The sequence below is a fragment of the Mastigoproctus giganteus genome, chromosome 7 (genome assembly GCF_048544385.1).
Source record: "Mastigoproctus giganteus isolate SK-2022 chromosome 7, ASM4854438v1, whole genome shotgun sequence".
Taxonomy (NCBI): Eukaryota; Metazoa; Arthropoda; class Arachnida; order Uropygi; family Thelyphonidae; genus Mastigoproctus; species Mastigoproctus giganteus.
In genome coordinates, this window is record NC_143581.1 from 219,532,717 (window position 1) to 219,548,982 (window position 16,266).

The 16,266-nt window shown below is 39.7% G+C and overlaps 1 protein-coding gene across 1 annotated transcript in view; it reads left to right on the forward strand.

Annotated features, from left to right (window-relative positions):
- The window catches only part of LOC150083697 (suppressor of lurcher protein 1-like), a 94,013-nt gene that overhangs the window by 65,855 nt on the left and 11,892 nt on the right, over positions 1-16,266 (forward strand). Inside the window, exons 2-3 of the mRNA XM_090377439.1 lie at positions 14,907-15,035; positions 16,074-16,143. Coding sequence (XP_090233565.1) covers positions 14,991-15,035; positions 16,074-16,143 — 115 coding nt within the window. The 5' untranslated portion in view covers positions 14,907-14,990. The remainder of the gene's footprint in view (positions 1-14,906; positions 15,036-16,073; positions 16,144-16,266) is intronic.

Sequence of the window (16,266 nt, forward strand, 5' to 3'; positions counted from 1 at the left end):
GGTAACAGGATTCCACCTAAGCAATCCGGCTGAAGATCTCTTTGTCGATGATTGGTGATGTAATCGGAAACCTTCACAAAACAATCCTCAAAATCTCTGAATGTGACAGAACCTGGCAGGTGAGCCCTGCAAAGAATCGTCAGCTTGGAACACAGCTCGACGTTGTCGCAGCACACAAACAGACGAGACGATTAGGACATGTCAATGCCACTACAGGTATGAATGGTAAAATTTATCTTTACTTATTAAAAAATATGCCCTTGCGTGTCTAAGGTGACTCGATTATAAATCAGGATAGTATAGTATTAACAATCTTCGATATCGTACTATACTTTTGCCAGAACACATTGCTTGTCCTTTAAACCTCATTTTCCATAAGATTCTTAATCCTAGAGAAGTCATTACCAGAAAAAAGTCCAAATACGGTTATATATCATGCAAATTCTCCTAAGGTTACATTACAAGATATGTAACCTATTATAATAAAGAAAAATTTGCATTTTCTTTCAATCAGTGTTCAAACCAACAAGGGAAATAAACTGTCATAAAAAATTCCAAAGATAATTACTTTAACAATTCTGGTCGAAATAGGTTGAGAAAGCAGCTGTTTTATTGTATTCGTATAGATGGATTCGTTCTCCAATCTTATTATTAGATTTACATTCGGGGAAGGGGGGAATGTTTGTTTACATCCTTTATTTGATACATGGGCAGCTTTTTTTGCTTATAATCCTTCAGAAATATCATCCCATCCCATGATTATTAAACAGGCTATTTGTCTCTGTCGATGGAGAACTGTTTCGTTTTCATTTTTAATATGAAAGAATGAGCGCATGAAATAATTCATTGAAGCTGGCTGTTGATTCCAAAAAGAAATCTTTGTTTTCTATTATTTGATCGAGAGAGACAGAAATTTTTATGCTAATCGAAAGAAAGGATTTTGAAATGAATATTGCTCTCTCAGAAAGTGGATGGGAAGATTGGTAACCCGGAAAAAAAATCTTGTTTTCATTGGATTTGAATTTTTGTAGATGGTGATTTCCATAAACAAAATGGATAGAGAGAAAGATGCCGTTGCAAATAAAACTACAAATACTCACTGGGAAAAATTAGAAATCTTTTGCAATTGGTCAACAGATAATTAAATGTAAGATGTCACGTGGTAATATAGCAAACTCCTTGGTATCAGTTAAATATTGAACCTTTTCCTGGGACTTCTTAGTCGATCTGGTCATGGACAGAACAGATGATTCTTACAATTTTCGTATAGGTGTTATTCTTGGAGTATATTTCGCAAGGACCACAATTGAAAACACAAAGGAAATCCCTGGCGTGTCGAGTTGAAAACAACCATCGCAAAAGTATACAATGAGTTGAGTATGGTAGGAGAATGAAGCTCTAAATAAGAAGAAGGAATTTAGGCAAAGAAAGAAAGAAAGAAAGAAAGAAACATTTCCAACTTGGATTTGGTGATTGTCTGCCTATAAGAAAACCACTTTTTTCTAAAAAAATCGATTCGGAAGATTAAACTGGAATGATGCAGCTGCCAACGCAATCACTGAACCGTGGAACAGAGGAAAAAGACTGTGGTCTGGCGGGTCTCGATTGACACCTATATACACCCATGATAGAGCGAAATTGTGGTGTAAACCTCTTGAAACCATCCATCCAGACTGTCTACTGTTCCTATTTTTCAGCAAATAGGAAAGTGTGGAAAATTTAAGTAATGTATTGGATTAGTTGAAAGTCCTGTGGGATCAGTTACAAACTTGGGACTTTTTGAGTGAGAGTAGTGGGATGTGGGTGGAAGTTGAAGTTGGAGTTTGGAGAATGAGTCTGGAAATCGTGGAAGTAAAATGAAGATATGAGAGAAAAGAAAAAAAAGCTACAAGAAGCTACAAGTGCGTCTGGGTCCGGTCCCGTCGAGAATGAGCTAGGTATGCAGGTACTTGAGTCGAGAATTACGTGGATGGAGTGTCCTGTCCAAAGCCCCAAAAGAGATAAACAGCCAGAAAGATTGGAAGCGGATCTGAGAAGCCTGTCTGCCATGGAGGAAGCCCAGAGTGCAAAGGAATGGAAAGTAGCGGCCATTTCGGAACGTAATTAGGTTCCAGTTTTCATTGAACCCCGAACTGATGGACTCATGAGCTAAACTCTGTGAGAAATTTGTTTCATAGTGTCTTTCAAAGGTCTTTGGTAGTGTTTTCCTTTTATAATGCACAATTAAGTTATTAAGTTGGTTTAGATTATACATAAAGTTAATGAGCATGAAATGATGTAAGGGTAATAAAGGGGGCAAAGAAAAAAAAGGGAATTAAAAAGTGGTAGGATGAGAATGTGTAATCTATATTATGATTCTAGATAATGCTAGAAGCTAGACAATTGTAGCTGGCGAATGGTTCTAGCACTTATAAATAGCCGAACACTTTCTTTCCATTCACATCACAGCCATGTTTGGGTTGCATAATCAAGAGAAGATTTGTATAAATAAATATCCAAGTTAGGAGTAAAAGCCTTGTATACTACCACTGCCCTCACTTCCTTTGCCACATTACTCGTTTTTCTAAGGTTACTGACTCAAGAAGATTGCAGAATAATAGGGCTATTTTTAGACAATTAACCTTGGGGAAACAACCGTCATTGGGAAGAGGTGATCAGCTGTGTGACCTCTGGGAGGTCATAAATTAATGCACCTGTACAGCGCTTGGTTGCAGTGGACTATTAGTCGAATTCATTCCATCCTGGCCAAAAAGTCAATGCCTTCGATCATTAAGGACTCCCTACCTTTGGACTTTAAGGAACATGGGACAGTTATTAAGAACAAGCTGACATCATTATATCCCGGGATCTCTTCAAAGAACATCTACACAATTGAGCATGTTTGAGACATACTAAAAGGACAATGGATACTACTACCATCTACTTGACAGGATGTATTAGTGGTCATATCGTGCAACGCATGGGTAGCCCAACTACAAGACACTCCGCAACACCTTTTGGGGTCGATGCCAAGACGTGTACGGGGTGTATTATGGGCAAAAGGTGGCCCCATGAGATATTAGATGGGTGTTGCTAATTCTAAGCCAACTCAGTGCATATTTAAATTATGGAGTTCCATTGATTGATTTTGAGAAAGCGGTAGAAAATTATGAATAATTACTTAATTGGAGATGGCGCTTCTATTCAACTGCGTGCAGAAGACACAGACGTAGTCTGATTGTAAGGCGCATGCGCCGGCTACTTCATTCCTACTCTACACACGCCATCTCACGAGATATGCTAATAAGACACGAACTGTTATTTGAAAGCAAAACCACCGGCTGATTTTCTTTTAATATTTTTATGAATTTGAATATCTCCTGTTCACTCTTTGAGTTGCTTTTCAGCAAAAATTGATGCCATCTTGAAGCCGACATTTTAGATTACTCAACTGTCCAACCATCGCGAGAGAAAAAGGATTTATGTTATGATCCTCATATTTTCATTTTCAGATAAAATATTTGTTTGTAAATATTCCTTCGGGCAGTATGAGAGAAATGGAGATTGGAAAGTCGTTTTTTTTGTCGAAATTCAGGTTCAACTTCTACGTTTCGCAATTTCTTTATAAAAGAAAGGTAGCGAATATGAATGGAAGAGACACCTTATTAAAATGGATTAAATTTATGATTCTCGAGAGAGGATGCTAACAGTACATTGATACGCAGATGACGAAGAATGTTTACATTCAAGACTGTCGTTCCAAATAAGTAATGGCTGCAATTTTACTAAGGAAATACGTTCCAACCACCACGATGGATTGCTCTGTTTTGTATTCAATTTAGGCCTTCTTTCTTTCCCTTCTGGCTTTATTTCGTTGTCAGATAAATAAAGCCGAATTTTTCACTCGAACAATTGTATGAATATATCGCAACGGTGCACTTCTTAGGAAGATAAAATAGAAGAATGGTGAAATATTGCAACGTATCGCGCATTAATCTTGCATGTTTTTGTGACACCCCTCGTTGTAGCCACACCACTCACTGGCTGCTCCAATTTGTTTAAGTGGCGATTTTCAAACGTATTTTTCATAAAAGCATTTTAGGATTTCGCTTTTTTTTCTTGGACACGAATTATCTTTAATTTTTTAACCACTCATAAGGCGGATTCCTGAGGGAAGTTGCGGCTTAAATTAGCGTGTTCGGGCTTTTTTTCCTCACATGCCATCGCTACCCGGATTTCTTTGGAAGTGGGAGGGACCATCACGCAATTTGTGCTTTTTTAATGACGCTCGCGTTATTGAAAATTAAATTTGCAGCATTTATTCTCCAGTACAGAACCGGTTTCTGGAGAAAGCGAACGGGTTAATGTCCAGGCTATCAATTATATTAGACAGCCAAGATTTTGGACTACTTGCAATTGTGATGTACCTATAATTTAAATTAGTTTACAGTTTTCGCCCTCGTGGGTACCACAGTTGGTATAGCCACCGTCCTCCCCACACCGGGTGGAAGAAAAAATTAGGCTTCGAAGAATTGACGCCTGCATCACAAGAATGACCCATAATACTCGGTATTTTGTATTGAAGAATTTCTTGGGATCCACATATTCACTGAAATTAGCTCACCGTGCCTTTCTTTTCCATTTCCCAAGCTTAAAAGCTCAGTGACCCCCATAACCCTCGAAAGGTCATACTATGCGACTATGCCATCAATCTTGAGATGAACGTCCATGCGAAGCTGGTGCTATAGCTCATGACCAACGACTGAAATGAGAAGGTCTGGAGACTAAGTTCTCCAAGAATTAAACCAACAGGGATGAGAAAATTAAAATTCAAGCGAAGTTCATCATTTTCTTTGATATGAAGTCACACTATGTAAGGGTGCCTCATCATATCCACAGAAACATTGTGATCTCTCCTCACAGCTCGATCCTGATGTCTGGATGCACGATTTCAGCGAGGTAACCATGAGTCCAGTGATATTCCTCTCCCAGAGATGCACTTGCAACCATCTTAATCACAAGACACCACCTTATATATGCAATCAATCAATTGCCTGCAACTGGTACTGCAGGGATTAACGAAGTTCCACAGTTTATCATAAAATGTTTGAGTCCATATCTAATTGATCCCCTCTTAACAATTTTTAATAACATATTAAAAGGAGGATTTTTCCCTCCAATGTGGAATGTGTATTCCGCCAGGCCACTCCCAAAGGTCTCCCAGTCAACTGAAGCCAAGCACTTTAGACCCATCTCTCGCTCCTCGTGTTTACTGAAGCTGCTTGAGAAAACAGTACAGAAAACGCTTACCACACACATCCTCCTTCACAGGCCACATCAAATTAATGAATTTGCAGGACAGATCAACAATTAGCAATCTGCATATGACCACCAATGCCATCCTTGGATCGTTTGAGGAGAAAGAAGAAATTGCTATCACATACCTGGATCTACAAGCAGCGTTCGATAGTGTCAACATCCTTGCCTTGCTTAAGCTCCTTCAAAATTACTATCATATCACAGGCCAAGTATTGAAGTTTCTGACATCTCTTCTTCAGAATAGAACCATCAAAATGTCCATAGGAAATGTATATGTAATGGGCGGCACCTAGAACGTCTGTTCAACTCCGCCTCGTGTCTCTGTGAAGAACAGTATCACTACAAATGGGCCAGATATGTGTCCAGTTACCAGAAAGGAAGTTTCCATAGTTAGAGAGCACCAGGTTTTAACCGATTTAGAGAGTAAGAAGGTCACATCAGGCAGGAATTTTCTTGTCGTCGCTCCAAGTGCGGTGGTGTCCCATCTGGTCTGCCAGATGCTAACTAGCTCATTAAAGCATCTGGATTTCTTTTTTTAGGATCTTCATTTAAATTTAGCTGGATACCAAGTAATTCTGAAGGTATTTGTTTTTTGTGTCGAAAGCAGATGCCACGATAGATGACAAATAGATCCAATGGGAGGGACCCCGCAATAACTTGCACTGCAGCTGTGGAAACTGTTCTACAGACTCTGAGAATAGAGAGGAGCATGCTCCGCTGAATGGAATTTAGTTCTAACCTCGTTTTGGAATTGGTGGCCCGATGAAACCAAGCTCCTGCTGCATAGGTGACTATGGGCAGGAAACCAGCATTATAATAGAGAAAGAATGATTTCCTAGAGAGAGAGACTCCACTCCCCTCTGGAAATTCGAATAATTGACCCTGTGAACTTTTTTGTTTTGGTACTTATGTGAATCAGATGAGGATAGAAGGAAAGCTTATGGTCAATAATGACCCCAAGGAGTTTTGCCTCAGTGACTATAGGAAGCCGCTTGCCAAAAGCTTTGACTTGGGGAGGCCGCCTGAGATCTAATTTGGATTTAAAAAGCATCATTTTTGTTTTCGCTGGATTAATTTTAAGTTTGTTAGCCAATGACCAGGTGGAAAGGTCAGTTAAAATCTGGTTTGCATTCACCTCCAACACTGCACGAGAACTTCCTGAGACCACAATTGTCAGGTCCTCGGCGAAAGCAAAAATTTTGCAATTCTGGAGAGAGTGGCCCAGCCAGTCTTGAAACACAATGTTCCAGATAAGGGGCCCCAGGACTGAACCTTGGGGGCATCGTCGAAAAACCTTCCTAGAGACTTGGAGGAATTTTGACTTGACAATTATTGAGCGGCCAGAGAAATAGTTTTGAAATAATTTGTACATATGTCCATAGGAAAGCAGACGTATACTAGGCAAATACAAGCAGGCGTGTCACAAGGGGGGGGGGGCCTGTCTGGAATTCTTTTCACAGCCATAATTAACCCGCTAGTACACAACAGACCAGATATGTTATCATATGCGGATGACTTGAAGCTCTTAACAAAAATAAAATCGGCCGATGAAGCAATAGACGCTACAGTAACCATCAACAAGACTTCATCAGAAATACAGCAGTACCTCATGAGATTTGACCTGAAAGTTAACCCTGCAAAATCCGCCATCATGGTCTTCTCACTTAAACCCACACCAACCATAATTCAGCCGGCGATAGACGGAGTCTTGATCCCCTGCGTCGAAAAATAGAAAGACCTGGGTGTGACCTTTGATCGAAAATTAAGATTCCGTCATCACTTAGAAGAACTCTGTGCTAAATTCAACAAGAAATGTTGGGTTTCCAAGAAGCACGTACTACATATTCATAACACAGATCTGACAAGAACGTATATCAGGACGATGATCTTTGGAGGTGTACTGTATGGTGTAGAGTGGGGCTCGGCCGCAGACACAACAATCAAGCCATTGAACGCCGCAGAATAGCTCCCGAAGTGGGCTACCTGGAAGTCTCATCTCCCACCACAACTTCACACAACACCGATGGCCAAAGCACTGAATTTAACCAGATTCGCAGCCTTAATGAACGAAAGAAGACTGATCTTCACCATCAAAATGATCGCTGGAAGAATCTCGGCGCCCAACATTTGGGACACCGTGTACTGAAGAATCCTTCAACCAGCACTCCGCTCCACTCCCAAGCTTCTTGCTCTTCCGTCGAGGTTACATTTTAAAGATCGGTTCCTCCCTTATCAGAAGCTCCATCTAGCTCAGTCCTTGGACGCCGACCTGTGCAAAATCGTCGATGACAAAAAAGTACAGAAGGCGTATCCTGGATCTGCACGTGCGTTCCACAACCATCAACCGATATGAGATCGCTCCGGCTCGGCAAGAATTTCAGGGAAACTTGAATTCAAGAAAACTGTCCCGTGTTGTTTTAATTTATTTTATTATTTTAATTTGATGTATTATTGTTATTGTATTTTATTTTTAACTTAGTGCCGCGAAAGGTTTGTAAAAGGTAGGGTACCTACATGTACCTAGGAACCTTAGGCAGTCCCGCCCGGGTAGGACTTCGATTCTACCAACTGTACTACCCACGAGGGCCCATACGCCTTAAACCCATTTATATTCCCATCTTAAAATAGCGCAACGTTTATAGTAATTACAGATAACGTACACTCGATGGTCAAAAAGTTGTACGTGGATGGTTCCAGGGACATTCCAGTATAACCATAGAATGCTCCTAAGCCAATTGCACATATAACTGCAATCTCTGTAAAGATAATTAAATAAAGCCATCTTTATTTTCAATGCTTAAAGGATTAAGATTAAGCAGATTAACATTGTTAAAAGCATTGCAGATTGGATCCCGATTTCAATAAATATTACGGATAACAATCCAAACAGGAGTTAGGGCCCTTAGACTATTGGATCCTGTAGGTGGGCTTCGTTTCTTCATTCCAACTCTGGTTTAAATGGAATAAAAATGGAAGGAATTTTATCCACTTAAGAATATTTTTTCATTTATCTGACCTTTGACATAAATATTGCAGTTTTTGAGTGTCTGATTCTTCTTCTTTGAATATATTTTCTTTGTTGCATTCTCTAACAAGATTTATTGAAATACCGTCCGTGTAAGATCAATTGGAATTCCAGGAATTTCAATTGATCTTTTGTGCTAGTACCCGCGGTCTCTCTCTCTCTCTCTCTTTCTCTGCTTCAACCCTTAATGCTTCATCTGTTCTCCGTCTATATGTTCGTTCCATTTCTTACATGCATTTCTTATCCAGTTATTTATTTCTTACATACCCAAATATTTTTCTGACATTTGCATTTTTCATTTTTCTTCAGTTATACAACTGTTTATTTTATATTCCACAATATTTAAATTATTTGCTTCACAAAAATGGCTACAAAACCCAACCTATCGACACAACTCTTTCAGAATGGTGAGATTCAAGACCTCTGTTGTCTCTCTCTCTTCCACGTTGCATTAATTGATACGGTAGTATCAAAAAGCCATCAACTTTTTTCCATCCAAACAATAATCATACAAGATAATAAAATAAAATCGCTTTTCCTGTGGTAAAACATCCAACAACTCTAAACAAAACGAAAAATTTCTTTATCGGCATGTACTGACAACCAAACAGCTTTCTTTATTACACCCAGACTGAAACTAATATCGATTTTAAGGTCCTATGCCCAAGGAAAACAAAGGTTTACGTGAAGAGCTAAAATATATTGATGAAGATGCCAATAATGGAGTTGTTAATATCTGGAGAAAAAATCGAGGATTACAAGCATCAAATCGATTCTATAAGTCCCTCTCTTTCTCTCTAAACTTCTCGCCAAAGGACTGCGAAAATTGCCTGTACTTTCCCAGTCCAGGAGAGACAAATCCCCCTCTCAAAGTCTGTTTTCAAAAGAATCTTAATTGTCCTGTACAGTTTCTTGGTGTTTAAGTCACCAAGTTTCTCCAAAGCTGTCTGACTACTCATCTTTCTTCCACTGAAGCGTTAAGCAGTAAAAAAGCTGTAAAATGTATTCCACCAACACCCAGTTAATAACTTACACCTCCTAACGTCTAGACCTTGGAATTATACACGCAGCCGGTGTGAATATGAATACCCCATTTGTAGTCAGAGAGCTTTGCTTCATAAAACTATTGCCGAGTAGTCTGGTGTATATAAAAGAAACATTAAAGATACATAAAAAATCTTTGTAAAGACAGAAGGAGTGAGTCTCCAAGAACAGGTTAAAATTCAGTGACCCACTTTTCTTATGTAAGGGAGTAAAAAAAAAACAACTGGATTTTAAAACTGCATCTTTGCTTCTTCCCTTTCACAATCCTCTGGTTTTATTCTTTAGACGTGTCTTGGTCACGGGGGGTTGGGGTGAATAATTGAGAAATGCTGTAGAGTGAGTCGAAGGGGAAAAAATCAATGCTCTCACATCTTGGAAACAGGAAAGTTACTTTGAACGCAACTTCGAACAACTCAATGTGTAGTTAGGGGAGAAAATGAAAGGGTCGCGTCGACTAGGGGTGGAGAGTAGTTTCATAAAATATGTAGATTAACGGCACGGTGGGAAGGAAGGCGGAAAAATAAATAGAGGGGAAGAAATCGGGCCAAAAACGCTGATGAAAGGACCATGACTTTACATAACAGTTGTATTGGAATCCTGGAAGGAGAACTTGGGCAATATTCTGCAACGCTTCTGTTCACTGGGTAATAGTGGTTCTTTGTTGCCAAACATAGAGATGATATTTTCTTACCATTACGTCTTCCCCTACTGTTTTTGTTTTTTTTCTTGTATAAACTTAGCCTTGGTAACGTTCCTACAGTTATCATTCAATTTCAGTTGCATCCAGAGAAACATCAAAGGTAATCAATCGCAGAAGTCCACTTCACGATGCCGATGATCTTGTGTTGCTTATTGAAGGAAATACACGGATGCAACTAGAAACCAGGTCACATCAGGCTTTGTTTGAACTTAATAACTGGTGTAGGTTACATAAACTGACTGTATCAGGAACCAAAACAGGGACAATGGTCTTTAAGGATCAATTTGAGTAGAAGACCCCCGGTTGTTAGAATGAATGGGTCGAGCCTAAAATCGGCAAGGCAATTAAAATATCTAGACATTATGTTTGACGGATCTTTGACTTTCAACTCACATGTTACTTATCTATCAGAAGAGGTGAGGAAATTTATTGGGATGATTACACGAATCACTAGAGTTGGCTGGGGAACAAAAGGTAAGGCGCTCAACTTGCTATATGAATGTGCATTTATCCCCATGGTGCACCAATTTGGTTTGAACGTGTAAGTGGAAAAGTATTTACTAGAAAGCTCAGTTCCATTCAAAGAGTAATGCTCCTTAGGATGTGCATGGCATGCAGAACTGTGTCGACCCCAGCTTTGCAGATTTGGACTGGAAATTTTCCTATTGATCTGCATTTATTGTATTGTGCATTGGTTTACTTCAGCCACCGTGGCATTCCCTGTTCTTTTCTGAATATACAGGTGGACATTTTGGCAGATCCCAGGAAGGAAAGGACAAGAATCTGGAATGCTTTGGTAAAAGTCTGGCAAGAGCGTTGGAGTGTTTGTGATAAAGGGCAGATTACACAAAATGTTTTCCCAGATTTAAGAAATGCAGCCTCGATAAAATTCAAATGGTTTGCTCCAAACTTACAATCTACGTTCTTATTGACTGGTTATGGTTCGATTAATGCAAAGTTGCATGATTTAGGAATTAATGAAAGATCTAGTTGCTATTGTGGCGAAAGAGAATCATGGGAACATATTATGTACAACTGTGAGGAGTACAACGATCTACGAATTGAATTGGTATCTTGAGTTAGTAATCTCAATCTTATGGCAGAAGGCTGCGAGACAATTCTAGTTGATAAACAGGAGAACTTCTTGGCTTTCCAAGCCTTTGCAACTGCAATATTTCTTAGGCGGAAGACTCTTCTGCATCTGGAAGCCTGGGATTTGTAATGCCGATGGTGTATGCCGAATTACCTAGAATTCTGTGAAATCGTGGAGGCTTGAGTCTGCTATATCCACTGAAACTCCAGCTCCTTGTGCTCAATTACCTAAAGTTCTGTGAAATCGTGGAGGCTTGAGTCTGCTGTATCAACTGCAACTTCAGCTCCTTGTGCTGGAATTTCTGCTCTCGGCAGCTCCTGGCGCTGCTGGCTTTCCAACAGGCTGTGAACAGATGCAGATCTTTCCAACGAAGTTTGGACTTTGTCTGAAATTTAATTATATGTATATTTTATTTTTTATGTAATTTGATTATTTTTCAATTTGTTCATATCAATATTTTTTTGGCCATGGCAGGTTTCTTCCCTCCCTGTAATTGGACAAACAAGAGAGGGAGTATATAACAGTACTGCTAAATTATGTGTAACTGACAGCGGGGTTGCCATTGGTTGGCTGGGACAGCTTTAAGTAATAAATGTCAAATGTAAGGCTCACCTCCGTCTCATATCGTTAAAGTTGTCAAGCGGTTTGTCCTCAATGTCCACATGATTCGCTGGTCTATTAGGTCCTCTCAGTTATCTCCTATTGAGCTTGTTGGTCATGGTGGAATGAAAACTTTCAGTATGTATCGCATTTCAGTATGTATGTATCTAAACTTTCAACGATATGTATCGCTTCTGGGACATTTCACTTCTCCTGCTGTATGCTAATTTACTTTTATTAGATAAATCAATGGACTCTCTTTCTGAAGAATGGTAGTGTGCGAATATGTAGAAACAAATTCATTAAAGCACTTGTTTTACATACTTTTGCCCTCGTGGGTAGCATAGTTGGTAGAATCGCTGTCCTCCCCACACCGGGTAGAAAAGACCTCATTTCGAGTTCCATCGATGATGTGAGGAATTTTTATGGGCCGTTTTCACAACGTGGCCAAGTTAGTCGGTCTAAGGCGAGGGCAGCATAGTTTTTTCTCCCGGAAACTCAGGATTTTTCTTCCAGAAACACTCCGAATACATCGCTGAAAGGGATCGATATGGCGGTCGAGGTGTTCTCGTCTGGGGAGGCGTTATCTTGGATGGACGTACACAACTCCAGATACTGGAAGGCGGTACTGTAACCGGTGCACGCTACTGTACTGAGGTAATCTTTCCCCATGTGCATCTGTTTCCAGGTGCCATTGGCCCAGAGTTCGTGTTTATGGATGATAACACCACACCCCATCGCACTGCAGCTGTTGATATGCTTTTGGAAAGTGAGGACATTGTTCGTATGGATTGGCCTGCCCGTTTCCGCAGATCTAAATCCCATCGAACACATATGGGACGCTCTGAGAAGACGCCTAACGGCACGTCCACACCTACCAGAAAATGTTCACCAGCTGAAGATGGCACTGACAGAGGAATGGACGATGTTACCCCAAGAACTTATCAACAATATTGTTCTAAGTATGGACAGACAGTGAAAAACCTGCCCTGACATTAGAGGTGGCCATATCTCCTATTGAGGACCACCTCTTCCCTTTGTTCCATCTTTGGCAGTGATGCATCTGTATCATGGCAGCCAGTGCTATGTTGCCATTTTTGGATAAAGTCCTTCTGTATCGTTTTGTTTCTGTTGTTGTTTCCTTCATCATTTCTGTACCTCACGAGGTTCCTTTGGTATGCTTTTCCCACATCCAGGCCACTCCTATGAGAAGCTACATGAAAACCTGACTGGTCCTTAAATTTCGCACACCAGTGTATTACAACAACAACATACTTCATGTACTCAATTTGAACATATATACACACACACACGTATCTAATAAAATGTGATCATCAAAATCTTCAATTTAGCGAGTTAATATTGAGATAACAACTTGAAGAATGTTCAATTTTCCCTTTCAGTGTTGCAGGATTGAATAAAGAATTTTTCTTTTAGCTTTCCATTAGTTGTTTGGGGAACTGTCTTAGATCACCACTTTAAGCTTCCTGAAGATTTCTTCTGGGGTAAAAAAAAGTTTTATCTTATGTAAAATGATCGTTATTGCTGCTAACGTTCGACGCATTTACTGTAGAACACTCTCATTAAGAATACTCTTCAGTACCAGTCTCTGAGGATCAGCAACTTTATCCTTGAGTAAGGCCTGGGTATCCCTTCCAAAGTAACACTTTGTATTAAACACATCCCACTCTTTTGCAGTAAAAACAAGTAATTTCCCAACACCAACGTATCTCTTCCAATGTCTTTTTCTTAAATTTAAAAATTTATCCAATTCTTACTTTTTCTCTGTTAGCATCACTGGCTTAGGAGTTGCCATGGAGACAGAGTAATTTTATCTCGCATTTTCATTCTTGTTGGATGTGTCCGTACTGTTTATCTCCTTAAGACAGAGTAATTTTATCTCGCATTTTCATTCTTGTTGGATGTGTCCGTACTGTTTATCTCCTTAAGACAGTGACTTCATTTTAGGTGTTTGTAAGTAGGAAATCTCAGCTCAGTGTTGGGTTGGGTTGTTTAGAATTTTCGCCAAGGCAGCCAAGGTTACGAGACGTCAGTATGGCAGCATATTTGCGTATATCCTATTGTCAGTCGTTTCATTATTAGCAGAAGTATTAATAAACGCAAATAGATTGCAGTATCTCAAAAGAGAATTTTCTCCATATCCTTCGCAAAATGGGGGCTCCAAATCTGAACATGTATATAGAAGACGCGTGGCCCAGACTTCATAAAGTTAATCATGAGCCAGACGTACCGGCATAAATATCAACTCTACTGGGCATACACGTATGGATGTGTCACAGGTGCATCGAGATTGGTCCAATAACCATATAGTATCCGTTCTGAATTGCATCTTTGGTTATCCTCGCCACTCCTTCCATCACAGTGCATTCAGGAACACCAGCACTGGACAGTGAAGGATTGAAAAACCTTGCTTGGGTTGATGAATACCCCAAATCCCCCAGTTTTTGCAGTTTCACCGATAGCACCAGAATACAACGAAAGCAACATGAATCCATGGACGCACCTTGTCAGATGTCAACAATGTAGGCTGGTTATGGATGGTGGGGAAGCTTTTCATGGTGCACATTGTCCCTTTGATACTAGGGAGGCAACGTTTTATTTCCCCAAGTTATGTAGAAACTGTTTCTGATCAGGTGCATCCTTTCTTGACTGTAGTGTCCATCTGCGAATGGGTTCTGCCAAAGAATAATGCACCACGTTGCAGGTGTCAAAATTGTACAGAACATGTTCCAGAAACAAAAAAGTGAATTCGTTTTACTCAGTAGTCTCTCCAGTCGACAGATTTCAATCCAATTGTGCACTTGCGGGATGAGGTGGAGAATTTCTTCGGAGTAGAGCTTCTCCAATCCAATTTGCAATAACTGTGGGCAGTAATTGAATCAATGATAAACGTTGCTATAACAAACTTTTGACACCTGGTTGAGTTCATGCCACCACAAAGCCTATGAAACAAAGAAATCGACAATTGAAACAAAGCTAAATTTCCAAATCGAATCCAGATTCGATATGGTATTGCGTAGACTTAGTTCTGTCTAAACTAATTTGCCTTCTGTATCTTTGCATGTGTTTTCAGTTCTGACCAATGACGTCTGTCAACTTTCCTGATGTCCAATATTTCTTTTCAGGGTGAAAAACACACTGTGGTAATGATGAGCGATAAGATTTCGGCTCAACCTCTGCTGATATCATCACTCTTTGGCTGATGAGCTATGTGGATAGCAAGACTGGCTCAAGAATATGAGTTTATGCGGAAGGTAAGGAGTGTTCTCATTTCAGAAAATTGGGTTTTTCCGATTATTTCTTTTGAGTGGTATTAATGATTGTTACAGGGGTTTGAGCAGTGGGGTGTTTAAGATGGTGAAGTGTATGTGTGTGTGTGTATGGCTTACTAAGCAAATGAGTACTTTGTGGCACACGTTCCATGATGTTATGTACACCTGACGACTATTTCTCTCTGACACTGAATTTTTATTGTGATAGAACATCGAGATAACTGCTTCCACCTTGTTATGAGATTCACAGTTAACTGCAGAAGGAAGGTGTACAAGGATGATTTTTGGATTCCCTTAATTTTAGTAAATATTCCAGGATGCACGAGTATATTGTTAATTCGACTGTTATAGATCACCTCACGAAGCCAGGTTTCAGTGAGTAGAAGCACATCAGGATGGTGAAGGAAATTCTCAGCCGACATAGTCAGCGTGTTAAGCTTTAAGGATGCAGGCAGAGGCGTGTAAGGTACTGATGCAGCAACTTGGTAACAGGATGAGTTGTGTTTATAGAACTGAATGGGAAGGTATAAGCTGATTCTGTCGAGGTCATACCAATTCCTTTTGTGCCTGCTCCTGAGGTTTATGTTGTTTTCACACGAACTCCCTTTGAACAATTATCCAGAGGAGCGATGGTATTCGCGTGTAGTTACTAAGTACCACAGGTAAGTCGTAGCCTGGAAATTTAGTTTTAATCTGCGTGATCTCGAGGGAATTATCATGTCCAAATCCCACCTCATCCCTCATGAAATTAGCCATGGATATCTGTCGCGATGGTGATTTTGTTGGCCTTCAGACTAAGAAACAATAAAAATTCCATCTGGGTGAGCAACATTCAATGATGGAAAGAATGTTTATTGCCAGTTGAGTTCGATCTCTAGTATAACTCCTTTCTCTCGACAGAATTGTGAAATTTTTCTCGATTTACTTAATGGTTCCGAATATTGATGTAATTTTAGATGTTTACTTTTATGACTTAAAGAATTTAAAACCAATGTCTTACAATAACTGCTTTTTTTTCAGACGACAGTAGCAGTTTATATTATGTGCCTTCAGCTCTCACTAATCATGTCTGTAAAAGCTGTCAATGCAGGTAATTTCTTGTAAACTGTGTTTTAATCTTTTACTTCCTTACCTTTAAAATTAGATAAACCGATAAGCAAAATTTCCTGTTCGAAAAACTTTCTATTCGTTTAGAAATGCATCTTATTGTATT